The 19,028-nt window shown below is 44.5% G+C and overlaps 1 protein-coding gene across 1 annotated transcript in view; it reads left to right on the top strand.

Moving 5' to 3' along the window:
• osbpl10a (oxysterol binding protein-like 10a) overlaps window positions 1–19,028 on the top strand; it is a gene marked incomplete at its 5' end in the record, with an annotated part of 278,334 nt that overhangs the window by 153,889 nt on the left and 105,417 nt on the right. Inside the window, 2 exons of the mRNA XM_080735634.1 lie at window positions 498–741; window positions 10,667–10,803. Coding sequence (XP_080591760.1) covers window positions 498–741; window positions 10,667–10,803 — 381 coding nt within the window. The remainder of the gene's footprint in view (window positions 1–497; window positions 742–10,666; window positions 10,804–19,028) is intronic.

Raw genomic sequence — 19,028 nt, 5'->3', positions numbered from 1 at the left:
ACTAAATCAAAATTTGCTGTCAAAAACAACTTTGCTGGGGGCACGTTGGCGCAGTGGTTAGCGCTTCGCCTCACAGCTAGAAGGTCCTGGGTTTGCATGTTCTCCCCGTGTCTCCTAGGGTTGATACCCTCACAAAAACATGCAGTAATCCTGGTCTCAATAATGCCTCCCCCTGGCCAGCCAGGGCGCTTGATGGAGGGGAAAGGAACTGGTTGGAATAACGTGTTCCTTCCACGCGCTTCGTCCATCCCGGGGAAATCCCCACTGTCAGGTGAAAAGAAACAACTTGGACTACTCATGCATAGAAGGAAGCATGAGGTCAGTCCGTTGTCTCCCCAGGCGCGGCAGAGGGAGAGAGCAGATCCCAGGATTACATAGGCAATTGGCACTGGGTGAAAAAATGGGTTGCAAAATCGTGGGATAAAAATTATAAATAGAGATAAATAAAAAAAAGTAAAAAATAAAACAACATTGCTGTCTGTCCTCCCATTTTCCAGGTGATGTGCCAGGCCGAGGGTCAGCAGAGATCCCTGGTCCAGTCCATCGACTCGCTGCCCACCCGAGGCCCCGTCTCCTGCCTGGACCACGACCTGCTGCTGCTCAAAGCCACGTCGGCGGCCACCCTCAGCTGCCTGGGCGAGTGTCTTAACATCCTCCAGCAGTCCCAGAGCCACCACGCCCAGAGCAGCAGGCCTCCTCAGTCGCAGGCCAACCACACCGACCACACCACGGTCCCCTCCGGTGAGTCCCAGGTCCCGGGCCTCCTTCCTCCGAAACTGCTGCTGGAGCCCCCCACCCCTTCGTCTCTCTCCTCCTCTTCTTCTTCTCCTCCTCCTCTGTATTCCCCCGCCCCGTCTCCGTCTCCCTCGCCAGAGTCGTCGGGCGCTCACGGCGACAAGGGCCACCTGGCGGAGCTAGACTGTGGCCCTTGTCCCTACCTGATGGGGGCGCTGAACTTGAATGTTTGTAGTAAATGTTGTTGAGTGTACGTGTTGCATCCGGATGTTTGTCTGTTGTTGTTTTTATTTTCCCCATGAGTTTTTCTCTTCCATGGTTTGTACTGTAGTTCAGGGGTCTTCAACAGGGGAGTCCGGGACCCCTAGGGGGTCCTCAGAATTACTACAAGGGGGGTCCTTCAAATCTTTGTGTGATAGAAACCTTTTTTTCTCTTTTATATTAACCGCTTGAACGCTAACGTCCATATTCTGAGAACTTTAGCCAAAAATTGCAGATCTACAAGCTCACGCTGCGAGGCGTTGTGAACTTGTAGATCAGCTATTTTTGGCAAAGAGGTTTGGTGTAGAGGGGAAAAAAGAGCACACTAAGTACAGAGAAAGGTCAAGTTTATTAAGTATTGACGGTTCAAGTGGTTACATATCTGATAACACAAATTGACATGAATCCAAAATACACTGATGATTGTGTTGTCAAACGATGAAACTATATGGAATCTGGGGGTCCCTGCCTTATCTCTCTCTCAGCTAAGGGGTCCTTGGCCTGAAAACGTTGAAGACCACTGCTGTAGTTGTTAGTGTGGTCTCTCTGTCGTGTTGTCGATGCTGTTTATTTTTTTTCCTCTCCATTCATTGTTGTTACTTGATGTCTTGTCATCAGTTTTTTGCATTGAAATCCTGATAGTTCTTTCTCAAAGTGGTAACTTAACCTGGGCCAACTGTATGCAAGTGTGTGAAAGCGTATTTATGGTCAATATTGTTTACAAGGTTTATGAAGAAAGCATTTTGGACAATGTGCTAAGTGCATGTAAGGAAAAAAAACAATTGGGTTTTAATGTGCACACTGTATGTGTGAATGAGAGAACCTTAACCATTAACATCCCAATTTTGGGTAGCATTATACGTGAAAATGTAAAACGAATAACAAGGTATACAAGCTCACAACTTGCATTGTGATGTGTTGTGAGATTGTAGGGCTTTTTATAAATATATAAGTTAAGATTTTTGTTTGTGGTTAAATCATAATGTCACTTTGATAGAGGTTTTGGTTGTGTCTTTACCTTACCATGATGTAATTCCAAATATTGGCGAGATGAAGATATCTTATCATTACTATTTGTAGTTACATCATGGCACACTGTCTGTCTACACAACCCAAATCTACCGAAGCGCGTCATTGTGCATTTTGTGGTTAAGTGGTTAACAACTAATACTATGCACTTCTAACTTCTCTCTGCGGATTAGGCCTGATAAGTCTTTGCCAAAGAAATCCACATTGGTGCCTAAATAAATACCCTCAGATCTCTCTGCCATGTTTAACCCTCTCTGTGCCAGATCCAAATGGAGCCAATAAAGATCTTTCAACGCAAACCCTTTCCAGCCTGCGGGCTCTTCTATGTGTTTCTATGCCCCTTCTATTGATAACATGTTGGAGTCTGACCAGTGGACAGTAGAGCTTAAGTCTGGATGGGGTCCTGCACTTACTTAGGGGTGGGCAATATAATCGATATGGCAATACATCGCGATAGTTTATTTTCCAATACTGTATCGATACTTCAGGCAGTAGTATCGCAATACTTTGAGTAAAATAAAATATGTCCCCATGCATAGGAACCAATGGTAGAAGTGCGGTCCTGACACTCCGCTACCTCTAGATGTGGCTTTACTATAGCAGCTACTTCCCCTTTCCGGTTCAGTGAGTGAGGTCCCAAGAAAATGGCTGCGAACGACGAAAACAACAACATTAGAGCAGCGTCTTCAGCTTTTAAAGCTGATATATCGCAATAGTATCGTATCGCAAAGATTTGCAATATATCGTGATACTATTGCATCGTGACCCAAGTATCGTGATACGTATTGCATCGCGAGATTCTTGCCAATATCCACCCCTACACTTACTCATAGTTTTATGGTTTGGAAGGGTTACTTCAGTCCTCCACACACACAGAATCTGCACCGTTTTGAATGCTTAATTTGTGCTCCCATCGCGCGACTGTATCTCACGCCGAAAATAGCACATCTGCAATCTTGTAGATCAGCAATTTTCTGAGCGTGACAACATTGTAAGATGAAGTAGCCTATACAGTATAGAACATTGTAAGATGAAGTAGCCTATACAGTAAGATGAAGTAGCCTATACAGTATGTCGGACTTATCTTGTCGCTACTAGGCTTTTGTTGTGATTATAATTAACCTCTGTACATGGTTCTGTTTTCCAGCAGAGTGGGGTACAGGTTGACTCAACGCTGTCTCTAATTCTTAACGGAGTGATTTCTGGGCTGGGGCTCTGAGTGGGTTCTGACTCTGGGCCTGCAGGTGCTGTGGTTGTCAGCTGTCCTGTCCGTCCTCACGCCTTTGTGGGTCTTCTGTTCCCTTTGTGTCAACAGTCAGCCTGCCCCGTACATGTTCGTCAGACAGGGGCTGGTGCGGTGTGGGACCACCGACGGGCTGCAAGTACATACCTCCGTCCGTCCGCTGCCTGGCCGACAAGTCTTGCGGGGGTCCAGCTACGCCTCGCCTACGGCATGTACCCCCCGACTCCCCCGTACCGGGGCTGTAGGGCGCTCGGTCTGACCGAGCGGAGGGTTGCGTGGCACACTGGCAGGATGAGTTGTGACTGATGATGGGGGTTGGGGCTAGAGGGTGGGGGTTGTTTTGGCGTGGTCGGTCGGTCCCCAACAAGAGGACAGACCCACGGTGCCACTGTGCTGCCACTTGCATGGGGCGCAACTCGGTCACTCTCCAGTTGTTGAGCCAAGCATGAGGTGGGACCAGGTCTTGGCTGGCACAGTGGTCCCTCCGGGCTCAGGACTGAACGCAAAACGACCCGACGACCTAGAGGTGACGTGGTTTGAGTCTGCGACGAGGGCGAGCGCGTTTGGAGACGCTGTGAGTGACGTCGTAGATCGTGCCGGGCTGGTCACCGAGCGCGTCCTGGTGAACTCGCCACGAAAAGAAACCCACCACACCCAACCGGTCACGAGTCGGATTGCTCACTTTTGAGCTGCTGTCACGGAGGAGATTGGCTGCTCGCTCTTGGATCTCCTCCCCTCCACCTCCTCACCACACCCTTTCCTCCCACTCCTCCTACTCCTCTTCCTCCACCCTCCTTCGCCTTCCAAAAACTCCGCTTGCTGAAGGCCCCCCCCCCCTCCCACACGCGGAGCAATTTTCCTTTAATGAGATGAAAATCCATAAAGGAATGGATGGTTTGCATTGCCAACTTCTTTGGCACCTTGTTCCCCGGCGGTCTGACGTGAGAAAAAAAAAAAAAAACATGCAGTGCCTTGAGTCGTGCATTGTGGAGCTGAGAAGTCAATGGCATGTCAAATGTAAAGAGCGGATGATGTGGGGTGTGTGCGCCGTATGTGGGCACGTGTGTTTGTGTGCGCGGGTGTGTGTGTGTGTGTGTGTGTGTGTGTGTGTGTGTGTGTGTGTGTGTGTGTGAGAGAGAGAGAGATAGAGTTGGGCAGGACGTGGATGTTCGGTCGGAATTGGGCAGCACAAAATGCGGAGCGTTGATGTCCACACAGCCCAGAACTGGAAGGTAACGCCATTGGAAACACACTCACTGCATGATGTCATGTTGTCTGTTCACTGCCTTTCTGTTGGCCCCGCATGCATCCTGTGGTACCCGGTACACATCCTGTGGTACCCGGTACACATCCTGTGGTACCCGGTACACATCCTGTGGTACCCGGTACACATCCTGTGGTACCCGGTACACATCCAATGGCACAGAAACTCTTTTCCTACAAAGAGTCTTCCTGTTTCTGGTGCATTGTTGTGACATCTCAGAATTATGTGCCAGTTACCGTTGTTGCCTATTGAGCTTGGCACATTTCCTGGGGCAAGCTGCCCAGATCACACGTCACATGTGTCTTCTTAATTTTTTCACTCTCAAAAACCGCCTGCAATGTAGTGCATTTGAAACTACATTGCAGTGACGTGAGTGAGATGAAAAAACCTGGGTGAAATGTGCCAATCTCAACAGGAAACAATTGTACCTTAACCACTTGAACCCTAGCATCCCTGTTCTGGGGCAAAGAGATTTGGTTAAGAGGGAAATAACATTTTAAATGGGGTTTAAGTGGTTTAAGCGTACCTTGGCCGATCTTTTACCTGAATCCCCCATAGTTCTGTTTTGAGGATGTGCAGATTTTGCATAACACGTCCCAATGCTTGTTGAGAGCTTGCTCTCTCGATGCCACTGAAAAATTGCAGACAGCTTACATAAAATGTGTCAAAACACTGCATTTTACGTAAGCTAGCAATTCTTTTCTATGGCCTGGAGAGCAAACCCTTGACCCACAGAACACAGTGGTAAGACTTAAGTCATGTTATAGATTTTAGATTTATACGTTAGATCTAGGTTAGATTTATACGTTAGGTCTAGGTTAGATTTATACGTTAGATCTAGGTTAGATTTAGGTCAGATTCAGGTTCAAACCCGGCAAAGTGTCCCTTTAAAATCCCTCACGATGCAGAGTATATTTTATTAATATGCATTTTTGAGAAGCTGTGCTAAATAATAGAACCTACTTGCGATGTTGTAGTATTCTTTGACTTTAATAAGTTATCCTCATTATTCAGATATCGTCTTTGTCGGGTGGAAACCTTGTATGTCCAAAACGGTTTGTTTTGTATTTATAATTTTTTAAATGATTTAAACTTGTGAAAACAGCCGATCTACAAGCACACAACGCCTCGCTCCGTTTCACTACTTTTGTGCGATGGCCTTGTATGATGAAGCAGTGCTTTACTTTGCGAAAAAAAAATTAAACTTGGAGATACGAGGTTTCTGTCTGACAGTGACATGCTTTCTGAAATCTATCCACTTTTTTTTTGGAATGCACCAAGGCTCCCTTTATTGCTGGAGGAGAACCTCTCAAATAAACAATCATCAAATCCGATAGTCATCAACCATTGTCTGTACATTTACAGAAGCACAGTATTTCTGGAGATGGTTAACTAACAGACACTGCTTAAAGTCCCTGTCACTTGACCGTCCCGAGGTCTGAGGTCTGTTTTTAGAGACTATAATAGCATCAGACACTTCTTCAAGCCAGCTCAGGACAGCCATTGCTTTTCACTATGGTCGCTGTCGGGTGAAAACCTTGTATGTCCAAAACCGTTCGTTTTGCATTTTTCATTTTAAAAATGATTTAAACTAGTGAAAACAGCCGATCTACAAGCACACAACGCCTCACACCGCGAGGCGTTGTGTGCTTGTAGATCGGCTGTTTTCACTACTTTTGTGCGACGGCCTTGTATGATGAAGCAGGGCTTTACTTTGCGAAAGAACATACAAGTTTGAAACTTGGAGATATGAGGTTTCCACCCCAGAACGACGACTATGGAATATCACAGGCTGTGGCTGCTGGCCATTCCTACTTTCATTAAAGATCTCTTTTTTTAGGCCGTTCTTTGATTTATTTACACACGGCAGTGTAGTCAAGGAAAGAGCGATGTGTGTAAACCTGGATTTTTATACATTTGACCTTTAAAGGATGCTGTGATGATAGTCTTGGGTATCTCTTTATTAGTAATAGACTATACTGCCCTACAATTGATGCCTCAACACTAGTAATAACCATATAAATGTGAAAGATATGAGCTGCTTTAATTTTTAGCATGACTATGGCATGGTTCTCTATGTTTGCACTATCACTATAAAGCCTTAAGTGTTTGAAGTACTCTGAAAAAAGATATGCTAAAACAATTGCCTACTGTACATGTATGAAGTATGCACCTTGTCTCGTAGTCAGACGACGAGTCATGAGTCAAGATCTCCGCCATTCTATAGGGGCGAGAATGGCCACTAAAAAAACCTACACCCACTGATTTTGAAAAATAAATCAGATCACGTCCCAATATGAAGGACAACCCTAAAGTCTCTGCATTGGTTCTACAATGCAGTTACTTTTTAACATTTCTGGATTGTTTCCACACAGATTTAGCCCATTAATTGAATTTGGACGTCACCAGACAATCAGTAGGCGATGCTCTCCAATCTGCCTAGAGTACAGCAGGTCTAGGGGGTTGTAGTTTGTAGTTTCAGCAGGTCTAGGGGGTTGTAGTTTGTAGTTTCAGCAGGTCTAGGGGATTGTAGTTTGTAGTTTCTAGGCAATAACTTTCAACGTGGCATCCCTATTTTGTCATTATAGGTGGACAATTTCAAACAAAACTTTAAAATCTCAAAAATAGCAGAAACAGATCTACAAGCTCACAACGCCAAGCACGAGGTCGGTTGATTAAAACCCTGCAAGGCCCAGCGTTGCTTTTTGGCAACATTTTTAAATCATTTTTTAAAAAATGTTATAATTTGTTTTTCTGTTCTTTTTTCACATTAACACCTTCTAAGCCAAGGGGAGCCCCTTAATGTTAAAACCGTACTATATCGCACATCCCCCCAGGGACTCTCAGCCACGTCGTACATTCCCGGACTTTGTCTTTAAAACCGGAATAAAAGCTTTTGATCCGAAAATCGGCGATCGTCTAACCTTCCCTAGTCACCACTCGTGCACTGATAGCTCATGCAGACCGTGCATGAAGCAGAGGTGACGTCAGCGCCTCTCCTTCTCCAAGGCACCTTCCACCCATCCGTTTACTGTCTACACACTCGAGCTCCTCCTGCAGCCATGCTTGGGGCTATGCTAGCGAAACTTTTCAGTTCTGTTCTTCAGTCACACATGGACTATTTGCGGGGACATTTACGTGAAAGGATCGCGCACGCGAAACGCACGGGACATCGACGATCGGCCAAAACCCCCATTCTATCCCAGAAAATCATGGTGAGTTACTGGCCTGGGGGGGAAAAAAAAGAAAAAACAGCGGCGCTGTTCAAGATGGAGGGGCTGCGGGGTCATGTTTATAAACATAATATTATGTCTCAGATCACAATACAATAATAGAAATGTCACGGCTAATCTACCAACCACCATTCTATTTCGGACGTCAAGGTGTTAACATCACCATTAAATCCTATTGTTTAGTATTACAATACCATTGGCCACGATATTTGCATATAAATACCCCCCACAGAGGCTGACATTCAAGTTGAAATTCCAGCGTCTGGACGAACAACATCTCACTTTTTAACAGAAGCTATTCCTCACTAAAACATAAGTAAAATGCCTGTAATATTTTTTTGTCTAGAACACGTGCATATGTTATATTGTGAAAAATATCCCCAAAATGCAAATTAGATCATGATTTATGATTTATGATTTATGGCTATAAAACCTTACAAAAACATTATTCATTTTTTAACATTACATTTTCCTGTGATTAGGACTGCTACAACACCATCTGATTTTTTTTTATTTATTTTTTTGTCCAGTAGAAATTAATTCGGGTCTTGCAGGGTTAAGTATGATAGAGCTAAAGTGGTTAATGGTTCTGTGTTGAATTGTCTTTCCTGACCTTTTTTGACAAAGTGTGTGTGTGTGACAGTCTGTCTGGTAATAATGGACAAGTCTCTCACTCTCTCTCACACGCACACGCACGCACACGCGCGCGCGCACGCACGCACGCACGCACGCACGCACGCACGCACGCACGCACGCACGCACACACACGCGCGCGCACACACACAATTTCCGGTTGTCTTGTCTATTCACATCACAGCAGGCTGTCTCAGCCTGGCCTCATATCTGTGAAATGTAATATCTTCTATCTTTGCCGCATCATATGAATCCCCACTAGAACGCACCGTTGCTCCCCAGGCCCTTTCTGTCTCCGTTCCTCTTCCCAAACATTTCTCAACCATCGCCTCGTCCTCCTTGACCAAAGAACAAGAGCAATTACTGTAATTGTACATTAGTCAATACAGGCTTTATTGCTGTTCAGTATAGTATTGTATGTCTCAGTGGTTCTCAAAATAGGGGGTCTGGGGACCCCCAGGAGTCCTTGAAGGGTTTCCAGAGGGTCCCCAGCAAAACGAGGAACAGTTTAACCACTTAAACCCTATTTCATACTTCAGCTATTTTTTTGTTTTAAACCTTTTAAAGGGAACACAACATGCTTTTCAAAATATATATTTTATATAAATATTGGTCCATAATAGGGTTTTATACAGGTTTTAGCCTAAACAACCACTCGGATATTGAAATTTCATGTTCTGTCTGTCTGTTTCAGATGCCCTTTGTTGGCAACGGGGCGCTGTCTTTGGGCTAAAATTGGAACGATACAGGGAATAGTAGAGAACCACGATGAGAACCATGTAGAGTCAATTGTAATCTTCTCCGTATCGTACCAATTTTAGTACCACTTTACCTCATGGTTCCACCTCCAATAGAATATAGCCTCCCTAAAAGTACCACCCCCTTCTCGAGGGGGCCCAATAGGAAATGAGCCCACTGTCTACCTAGGCCAGGGGTCGGCAACCCAAAATGTTGAAAGAGCCATATTGGACCAAAGAAACTAAAAACAAATCTGTCTGGAGCCGCAAACAATTATAAAAGCCTTATATATCGTGGAAACCTTGTATGTACAAAACTTTTGTATTTATCATTTACAAAATGAACAAAACTAGTGAAAACAGCCGATACAAGCACACAACGCCTCGTGGTGCGAGGCGTTGTGTGCTTGTAGATCGGCTGTTTTCACTAGTTTTGTGCGTCATTATATTGGCCTACTGTCAAAATGACTAAGTAGGCTACAAATACACAATGAGCATTACATTTAATATTTATTCTACACATTTTTACAGCATTGAAAAGCGTTAAGAATGTTTGTGTCATGTTTGTCCCAAAAATATATATATTTTCTCCCTATCTCTTTCCCTTTATACATTTTTGAAAAAGCTCCAGGGAGCCACTAGGGTGGCGCTAAAGAGCCGCATGCGGCTCTAGAGCCGCTCTAGAGCCGCGGGTTGCTGACCCCCGACCTAGGCTGTGGGAAGATTCAAAAGAGTACCGTTCAGACACGCCCATTCAGAAAATCACTGAAATGAAAGGCAAGGGGCTGGAAGAGACACTGGGAAGACCAAAAAACAAGAAAGAAAAAATGAACATTTTGAAATTCATGTTGTAGTCCCTTTAAACCTTTTTTTAAAGCTTCACGTATGGGTATCCCTGGCACAAAACATTTTCAAAGGGGGAGGGGGTTTCAATAGGGGGGTCCTTGACTGCAGTGTTGTTTTTGACAGCAAATTTTGATTTAGTTTTAGTCATAGTCTTTTGAATAAAATATAATTTAGTTTTAGTCACCTGAAAAGTATTCGTTTTAGTCTAATTTTAGTCGACTAAATATCATAAGATTTTAGGCGACTAAATCTACAGTTGATTTAGTCAACTTAAATGTATTTTGGCGGGCCTTGATGACATCATAATGGCTGATTTTACACTTGGTTGCATGCTGAAAATAGCAGATCTACAAGCTCACACGACAGATCGGCTATTTTCAGCACGCAACACTTGAGAGCAACCAAACATAAAATGACCGTCTTCTCCTCTAGTCCCTCCCTAACGTTTTAGTCTAGTTTTTATTTTGTTGACGAAATTGTCAATATATTTAGTCTTAGTTTTAGTCACCACAGCTTAGTTTTTGTTTAGTTTTTATTTAGTTTTCGTCAGTGAAAAAAACACAGTCGACAAACATTTTTCGTCATAGTTTTAGTCGACAAAATCAACACTGCTTGACTGAGAACCACTGGCATATGGGAGGACCCCATGTGCTGTTTGTGATGGTGCAGTCTTGTCCCGTTGCAGATGGTGCCCCTGCGTGGACCGTACCAAAGTCTCCGTCGGTAGGGGAGCGCCTGAAGAACGGGGGTCCCACCCCGCTGCGATCGGCCGAGCCGTCTCCGTCCCTCAGGAAAAAGAGTCTGTCCCATCATGGTGCTGAGGTGAGACCATTCAATTTACATTATTTATTTAAAAAGAGTCTGTCCCACCATGGTGCTGAGGTGAGAACATTCAACATTTACATTAAAAAGAGTCTGTCCCATCATGGTGCTGAGGTGAGAACATTCAATTTACATTATTTATTTAAAAAGAGTCTGTCCCACCATGGTGCTGAGGTGAGAACATTCAACGTTCACATTATTTATTTCATGGAGGCCATGAAGGCCATGGCCTCCGTTGCCCCACTGTTTGGCCTTGTGCCCCTCAAACAGTGATTATGCAGTGATAGCTGAGTGGTTAGTGTCCATACCTAGGACTCCGGAGGTCCCAGAGGTCGCAGGTACGATTCCCCGTTCCAGCTATCACTGCTCCCCTTCCCTCGTGCTCCTTGTGGGCAGCACTGGGTTCAGCTGGGTTAAGCTGAAAACTGAATTTCCCTTGTGGGGTGATGTAGGTAAAATCTTCTTCTTCTTCTTCTTCAAACCAATGGCATGACCTGAGGCCACAGTGGCCTTAATGCCCCAGCTGACTGTACCACTTTCTCCTCTGTCTCCTTCTTGTCAATATGTAGACAGTAGACACCGGTGTCTCTTTCTTGTCAGAACACCAGTGTCTTTTTTGAGCGGTGGTAGACCGCTCCATAGCATGGCCGTGTGTGTATCCGTGTATGTATCTGTCCGTCCGTCCGTGTGTGTATGTAGCCTGAACTACCACTCAGTGACCAGAGAGGGTGATGTTGAGTCTAGTCTGAGCATCAACTGCAATACTCTCTCTCTCTCTCTCTCACACACACACACACACACACACACACACACACACACACACACACACACACACACACACACACACACACACACACACACCAACACAGGCACCCCCCCCCCTCCCCACAACCCCGGTCAGTTCACACAGGTGTGATTTTTTGTTGAGGTTCAGAAATCTTAACTCCCCCGAGTGGCCGAGTCTTTAAACCAATCCAGTGACTTTGATTGGTGCAGGGCTGAGCATGGATCAGATTGTAAATACCATCATCTAGGACCCCTGGGGGTCCCCAGACCCCATGTTGAGAACCAGTTTTATTGACTAATAACATATAACATGGATTCACTCACGCGTTCCTCAATATCAGTCTATTCGGCCTATAGGGAGCAAGTATGAGGAATCAGAAAATGAACGGGCCAATCAGTGACTGCGTTACACTGTTCAGTTGAAACTATTGTCTGTCTATTAGCCTGGCTTATAGACAACCACACACACACTCACAACCAAGGTGTATGTGTGATATTCTGTCTATTAACCAGTAAGACTCCCTAATCGGGAGATAAGCGACCGTAGGTGGCTTATCTCCACAAATAGCGCAAAAATTTGTTTTTCCAAAATCTTCCTGATCCATGTTGATGACATGAGTGTAGCCATGCTGTGTAGTGATATTCGTGATTTTAGGGCAAAAACTGTAGGAGCAGTGTCCAAAAATGTGTTTTAAAAATCGGCCTGAAGGTGGCGCTAGAATAGGGTCATGTGAGAAATGAGGGGGGGGGGGGTCTCCGCGTTGCCTTGGCGGACGAATAGGTACCGGCCCCGGCTCTCCCGGACGCTCCTAGCCCGAGTTACGGCATTTTATGTGCGCTGCAGTGGCAGGGGGTCCTCCACTGGGGGCGCCACCACTTTTGCATCCGTTCTGGAGCACCAGGAGTCGGTGGTCCCCGGGAATTCCGCGTGAGCAGCCCCGTTGGGGTTGTCATTTGGTCATTTTTGCACATTTGGTCATTTTTTACATCTGGGGGTCCCCCAGGGACCTGGGGGTCCCTGGGGCTCCGGGGGTCCTTGGAGGTTGTAGTTTGGCAGTCAAGGAGTGTGTGTGCAAAATTTGGCATGGATGGGGGCAACGGTTGTGGAGATATGAGCAGGGCAAAAGTGTGACTGACTCACTGACTGACTGACTGACTGACTGACTGACGCACAGACAGCCCGTGGAGGTTTTGGTAGTAAATGCGACCTACGGTCGCAATAATGGACAACTACTAGATTAAACACACACACACATGCGCGCGCACACACGCACGCTCTGCTGTGGTTTTAGCACCTACATCCCCTGTTTGTTCCTAGTGTTCTGTAATTTCTGTTGTTAGTGCTTTAAACTCATTGTCTTAAGTTTGATGTCTAATTGCAGATCACAGATCACAGAACACAGATCTAAGAGCAGTTCTTTTGTTCTTCAGCAGAAGAACTGTCGGGCCAGGGTTTTCCACCGGCGCATGACAGTATTCAGAATCACAGAGGTTATGATAGATGTATATTTTATGTTATTTCATCCCACATTTAGTTTTTAGTGATGACGACGATGGTGAAATGATTTATGTCGCTCCGTCTTACATTCTCGTCCGTTCTTCTGGAGCGCCTCTGAGGTGCTGGAGCCTGTTAAAAGTTTGAACGGCGGTGCTGTCAGATAAGTGGGTCACACACAGCGAGGGGCAGAAACGGCTCGGCCCCAGGAGGAAGGCTTTATAATGTCTTTCTGCTTCCCTCCTAGCCTGGATGACTGACAGACATGACGTCTGAACAATGTCAGCCTGATGGCCCTGGCTGTTCCTCTGTATCAGTGACAGGAGAGGCAGGCCGCTGTAAACGCCCGGCTTCAGAGCCCCATGGCGGGCTGTGCTTTGAGTTTCTAAAAGGAACATTGGCGTCGTTGTCAGGCAGAAACCTCGTATCTCCAAGTCTCCAAAATGTATATAGTATATATTGCCTGAATTATTGCCTGAAGATAATGATATATTTTTGGTCTCTCACGTAGGAGGCCAGGCTTCAAATCCGGGTAGGACATAAAAGTTGCAGCTTTAACCTTAACTCTAAGCTTGAATTAACCTGTGATTATAAGCCAGCTGCTATCTGGAACTCTTATCATCAATCATCATATTGATCTTGGCAGCTCGGACCAAAAGTAGAAACGGGAGCATCGAGCAGAGTATGGCTGGAGAGAGAGAGAGAGAGAGAGAGAGAGAGAGAGAGAGAGAGAGAGAGAGAGAGAGAGAGGGAGAGAGGGAGAGAGAGGATGTTTGTGTGTGTCATTTCTAGGGATGGGATGATATGAAAATATTATATCACGATTATACGATATTATCACGATAATCAAAATCCATTATCTTTGGTGGAACATTTGCCAAAAAACAGCAGATCTACAAGCTCACAACGCAAAGATATTTGATAGAGAGTGAAAAAAGACTGTATCAAGTACGTATATTATAAGTACCTTTTACCAATATTATAGAGGGTTTAAGTGGTAGGGTTAGGGTTAAAAGTTGAATTGATCCCAGTGCATGATAGAGGACGATATCACGATGAATGAAATCTCCTTATCGTGAGTGTTTTTTATCCAGTGATGTAAAGTAACTAAGTACATTTACTTAGGTACTGTACTTAAGTACACTTTTGAAGTATTTGTACTTTACTTTAGTATTTCCAATTTCCAATACTTTTACTTTTACTCCACTACATCTCGCATCCAAATATTGTACTTTTACTCCACTACATTTATTTGAAAACTTTAGTTACAAGTTACTTTGCAGATATAAATTATAATATTATAAAACATACATCCACTTTAGCCCTATTTTATACCTTGGCTATTTGAAAATAGCTGATCTACAAGCTCACAACGCGTCGCGATGCGACGTGTTGTGAGCTTGTAGATCTGCTATTTTCAAACATTTTGTACTTTTACTTTTGGTACTTTAAGTACATTTTGATGCCAATACTTTCCTACTTTTACTCAAGTACATTTTGAATTCCAGACTTTTACTTGTAACAGAGTACATCTACATTGCAGTATTGCTACTTTTACTTAAGTAAAATAAGTGAGTACTTTTTCCACCACTGTTTTTTATCACGCTAAATGATAACATCGCTTATCGTTCCATCCCTAGTCATTTCACAGTTCCATTGGTGACACAGCTCTGTCATGTGAGTCACTTTGATCGTTGACTGTGTTTGTGTCTCAATATTCACACATCAGAGTGTACAGGGATCCCTCACGCTGAATAACCATGTCAAGATTTAATGACGCCACTTTGTCAGCGGTATTTTCACGTTTTGTAATAATACCCTTGTTGTGCAAATGTTTGACTTCCGTCGTTCCTTCTCGTGACCCCGGGAATGTTAAACATCACGTTACAACGTCTTCTGTCAGGTCATATGAAATGCGGAGGCGGAAGGTGACATTTTGTCCCTGGTACGTGTGCTGAATGATCAAGCCGGTATAAGTTCCTCCATGCGCCAGCGTCAGGGGCGTCACAAGAGGGGGGAAAGTTACTAGAGCCCAAGGATGGAGGGGCCTTAATTATTTTATACTTTAGCTATTGAAACATAGCAGATATGTAGATCTGCTATTTTTGAAAAGTCGTGAAAATGTGTGCAAATCTTAGCTTAGTTCCAGACCCTGAATCGCTAGCCACACCCCTTTAAATTTTTGTTTTGGTGATTCAGGGGTCTAGAATCGCTCTCATTGAAGAGTCCTTCCTCGGTTGAAAATCCGATCGGCGAATCAGCGTCGTGAATCAGCGTCTTGTGATCAGTGTGGGTGGGGGTTTCCCAGAACTCGTGCGTTTTCAAGTAAACCAGCGCCACCGCCGTACCGTACCGTGCATCGCGTCGCGGTAAAATGTGGTAAAATGCGATCTTATCGATCTCGCTATGAAACACCAGTACGCAGGCATGTTATGTTGTGTTTGATTACTAGTTCGTAGTGCTCCTATTCTGCCTGTTTATTTGGTTAGCAAGTAGCACTAGCAAGCAACAGGCTAGCCACTAGCCAGCCACACATAACAACACTACGTCATGTGTTGGTCAGACGGTGAACCAATCGCAGAAGACTGCCTCTTTGGCAACGCCCATCCCAGCAATCGCACTGGGTGGGAGCGACCTCAGACTGAATAATGAAGTGAAACGAAATGTCAATTCAGGCTGAGTGTCAGGCTATGCAAATCTTTGAATATGTGTATTTTTTAAGCGGACATTTGTAACTCAAATTTTGCTTCTGGGGGGGTCCCTGGAACTAAATATTTTGAGATGGGGGTCCGTGGCCAAATACATATCATTTTGGGGGTCCTTCACATGAAAATGTTTGAGCACCACTGACATAGAAACATAGGTTTAAAATTTGAAATATTCAAAGACTTGCACAAATGTTCATGATTTTTCCAAAATAGCAGATCTACAAGCTCGCAGCGCGGCACTCGGAGCCGCGCTGTGAACTTGTATATCTTCTATTTTTCATTAGTTAAAGCATAAAATAATTCATGGGGGGCCCGCCATGAATCCTTGTACCCAGGGCCCCAGAATTCGCTGTGACACCCCTGGCCAGCGTTAACCAGCGTTAACCGCCTTGCCGTGCCCAGCGGACGCGTAATTCAGAGCCCGGGAGATTCAGAGTCATCCTTCATGTTAATGATAATTTCCTATCGTCATATATGACTTACAGAATGGCTCCTATGGATTTGCAGTCGACGGCAAAGAGTTATTCACAGCTAATTGTCAAGCTGTTCGCTGTGTACTTTATGCGCGGAATAATGAAGAGAGCGAAAGCGTGACTTTCCGCTATTAATTTGTCTCCTGTAATGATGATAGCGGAAATAAAGTATGGCAAGTTAATTCAGCAGACAGCCGCTACCATCATGACACAGGCAGATAGCTTCCTATACCAATTAGCACTGAATGCTTCGGAGAGTTGTTCGTTGTCATGGTAATCGAAAGCCAATTATTTGGATGCTTTAAAAAATGTTTATACTCTCGGTAGTGGAGTTTTGCACATTTTGTATCCAATTTCATTTCCATAGGAAGAAAAACAATCTTGGAAGTCTGGTTCTCTCAATGGAAGCGTGCGCGCAGACACACACAAACACACACACGCACGCAGGCGCACGCACGCACACACACACACACGCACACGCACAGGGACATGCTGGGCCCCTGATTCAGCCCGGGAAAAAGAGTTGGAGAGGCCCTCATTGCGCGCTATAGAGAGAGATCTCTATATAGCGCTGCTGCTACTCAAAGATTTGCCATTTCAGAACATGACAAGTGACAAGCCAGTGGGCCAATTATATGAGTTATATTTCGCCATTGTCGGGTGGAAACCTTGTATGTCCAAAACCATTTTAAAAATGATTTAACCCATTTAGACCGGGAACGCAAAATGCGTTTTTACCTTTCAGGCCGGGAACGCAAAATGCTGTTTATCCTTTTAGACCGGGAACGCAAAATGCGTTTCCTGCGTTTCCTGTAGTTTTTACCCTCTTCTGGTCTCGTGGCCAATGAAATGCATCAGGAGGCGATGACGTATGCTTCCCTGACTACCGCAAAGCATTCTGGGTTTTTTTTTTTTTCTGTTTGGGAGGGGGCTGCACTGGGAGAATCCCAGTGCAGCTTCTCATAGCAGCGAAATGAAAGACGCATTGAGCGAAGGCAAACCGGACCCGCTGGAATTGGCATTGTTATTGTTACGTGATATGTTTGAAAACGACGACGATGATGAAGAAGTGTTTCATGGATTTCATGAGGACTGGATTACTTTTCACGGATGCACTTTGAGACGGCTAGTTTCAGAGACCAACACGTTAGCCGAACAGCTAGTCAACCCCAAACTCCAGAACAACAGATTCGCAGCTATCTGGAGGTAATAACACTTATAAAATGATTATGATGATATGGTTCATTCATTCACATACACAGGCGCACACACACACACACACACACGTCGCACGCACATATAATAATAATGACAAATGTCGCTCGCCAGATTTACCGTTATATGGAGCTAACAACTAGAATTTAATATTTCAATAAGAACGTTTTGGTGCTTGTTGTTTCTTGTCAAAGTGGTGGCCTATGGTGTAAGGCCTATGGTGTAAGGTCTCAAATATTTGCTAATTATGTTTCTATGAGCTACATACAGTAGGCTGAGAAATATATTATTTATTAGACGTTTTATAAGATTTATTACAATGTTTGAGTTTGCAGATTTATTTTTAAAAAATGATAAAGGTCTGGACCATGACAAATAATTTCCCATGAAAGCCAAAGGTGTAAGCTATCAAACAGTTTTGAAATTTTGTTTCTAGCTGCTACAGAGGCTGAGAAATAAATGTTTTAGTAGACGTTGACACCTCTGTGAAGTTTTCCATAAAATCTCAGGTTTTAGGGGTATTTTTCCAATCGGCCATAGGTTTTTAAGGTTTTTTTCCAGGCGGACTTAGGTCTAAATGGGTTAAACTAGTGAAAACAGCCGATCTACAAGCACACAATGCCTCGCACTGCGAGGCGTTGTGTGCTTTTTTCACTACTTTTCACTACTTTTGTGCGACAGCCTTGTATGATGAAGCAAGGCTTTGCTTTGTGAAAGAAATGACAAATTTGAAACTTGGAGATACAAGGTTTCTGCCCGACAGTGACGATTTACTTTATTTACTGGCCGCCCAGTCCCCAAAATGGAACGAAGGCCGACATTTTATTTTTATTCTTTTCCTAATGGCCGGCCTGGACCGGCCGGGAATGAACCAGCCGTTCGGGAGTTGTCCCGCTTTTCCCAATGGCCAGCACGTCCCTGCACACACACACACACACACACACACACACACACACACACACACACACGCACACGCACACGCACGCACGCACACACACACACACACACACACACACACACACACGCACGCACACACGCGCACGCGCACACAACAGCTGTTAAACCCTGTGTAACCCTACTAATAGGCTGGCTTGTCTGCTATTACCAATAAATAACCTACAGAGATGGCAGATACCACAGCATTCCAGAGTTAATGTGTCTGTTGTTAAACTGAATATTGCACAATGTGTGGCAAAGCAACAAACTGACCAGACATGTTCTGATTCAGGCCTGTGGCCTGTTATTCCCATCCAGATGGCTGTTGGCTGCATGAAATCCTTATTAATTAACAAGGTGACAGAGTCTCAGCAGGTTCCACCTTATAAATAAAAAAGTTAATTTCTAAAGCTCTCCTCCCATTTCTATTTCGGTACTTGTCCTTGTAGTTCATCTGTCATTCTGTAAAATATAAGACCATCTGTTCTGACATTTCTGAACGGTTATAATGATACTGTATTTTATTCTGTTTTTTTTGCTAACGATCATTTTGCGAAGAGTAGGCGTCACTCTTTCAAATTTGTGACCCAACTTGTTTTGGCACCAAGTCCC

Source organism: Nannobrachium achirus, assembly GCF_963921795.1.
Source record: "Nannobrachium achirus genome assembly, chromosome: 10".
In the NCBI taxonomy this organism is placed as follows: domain Eukaryota; kingdom Metazoa; phylum Chordata; class Actinopteri; order Myctophiformes; family Myctophidae; genus Nannobrachium; species Nannobrachium achirus.
Note: the sequence above shows the minus strand (reverse complement) of the source record. Positions and strands in the feature narration are given on the sequence as shown.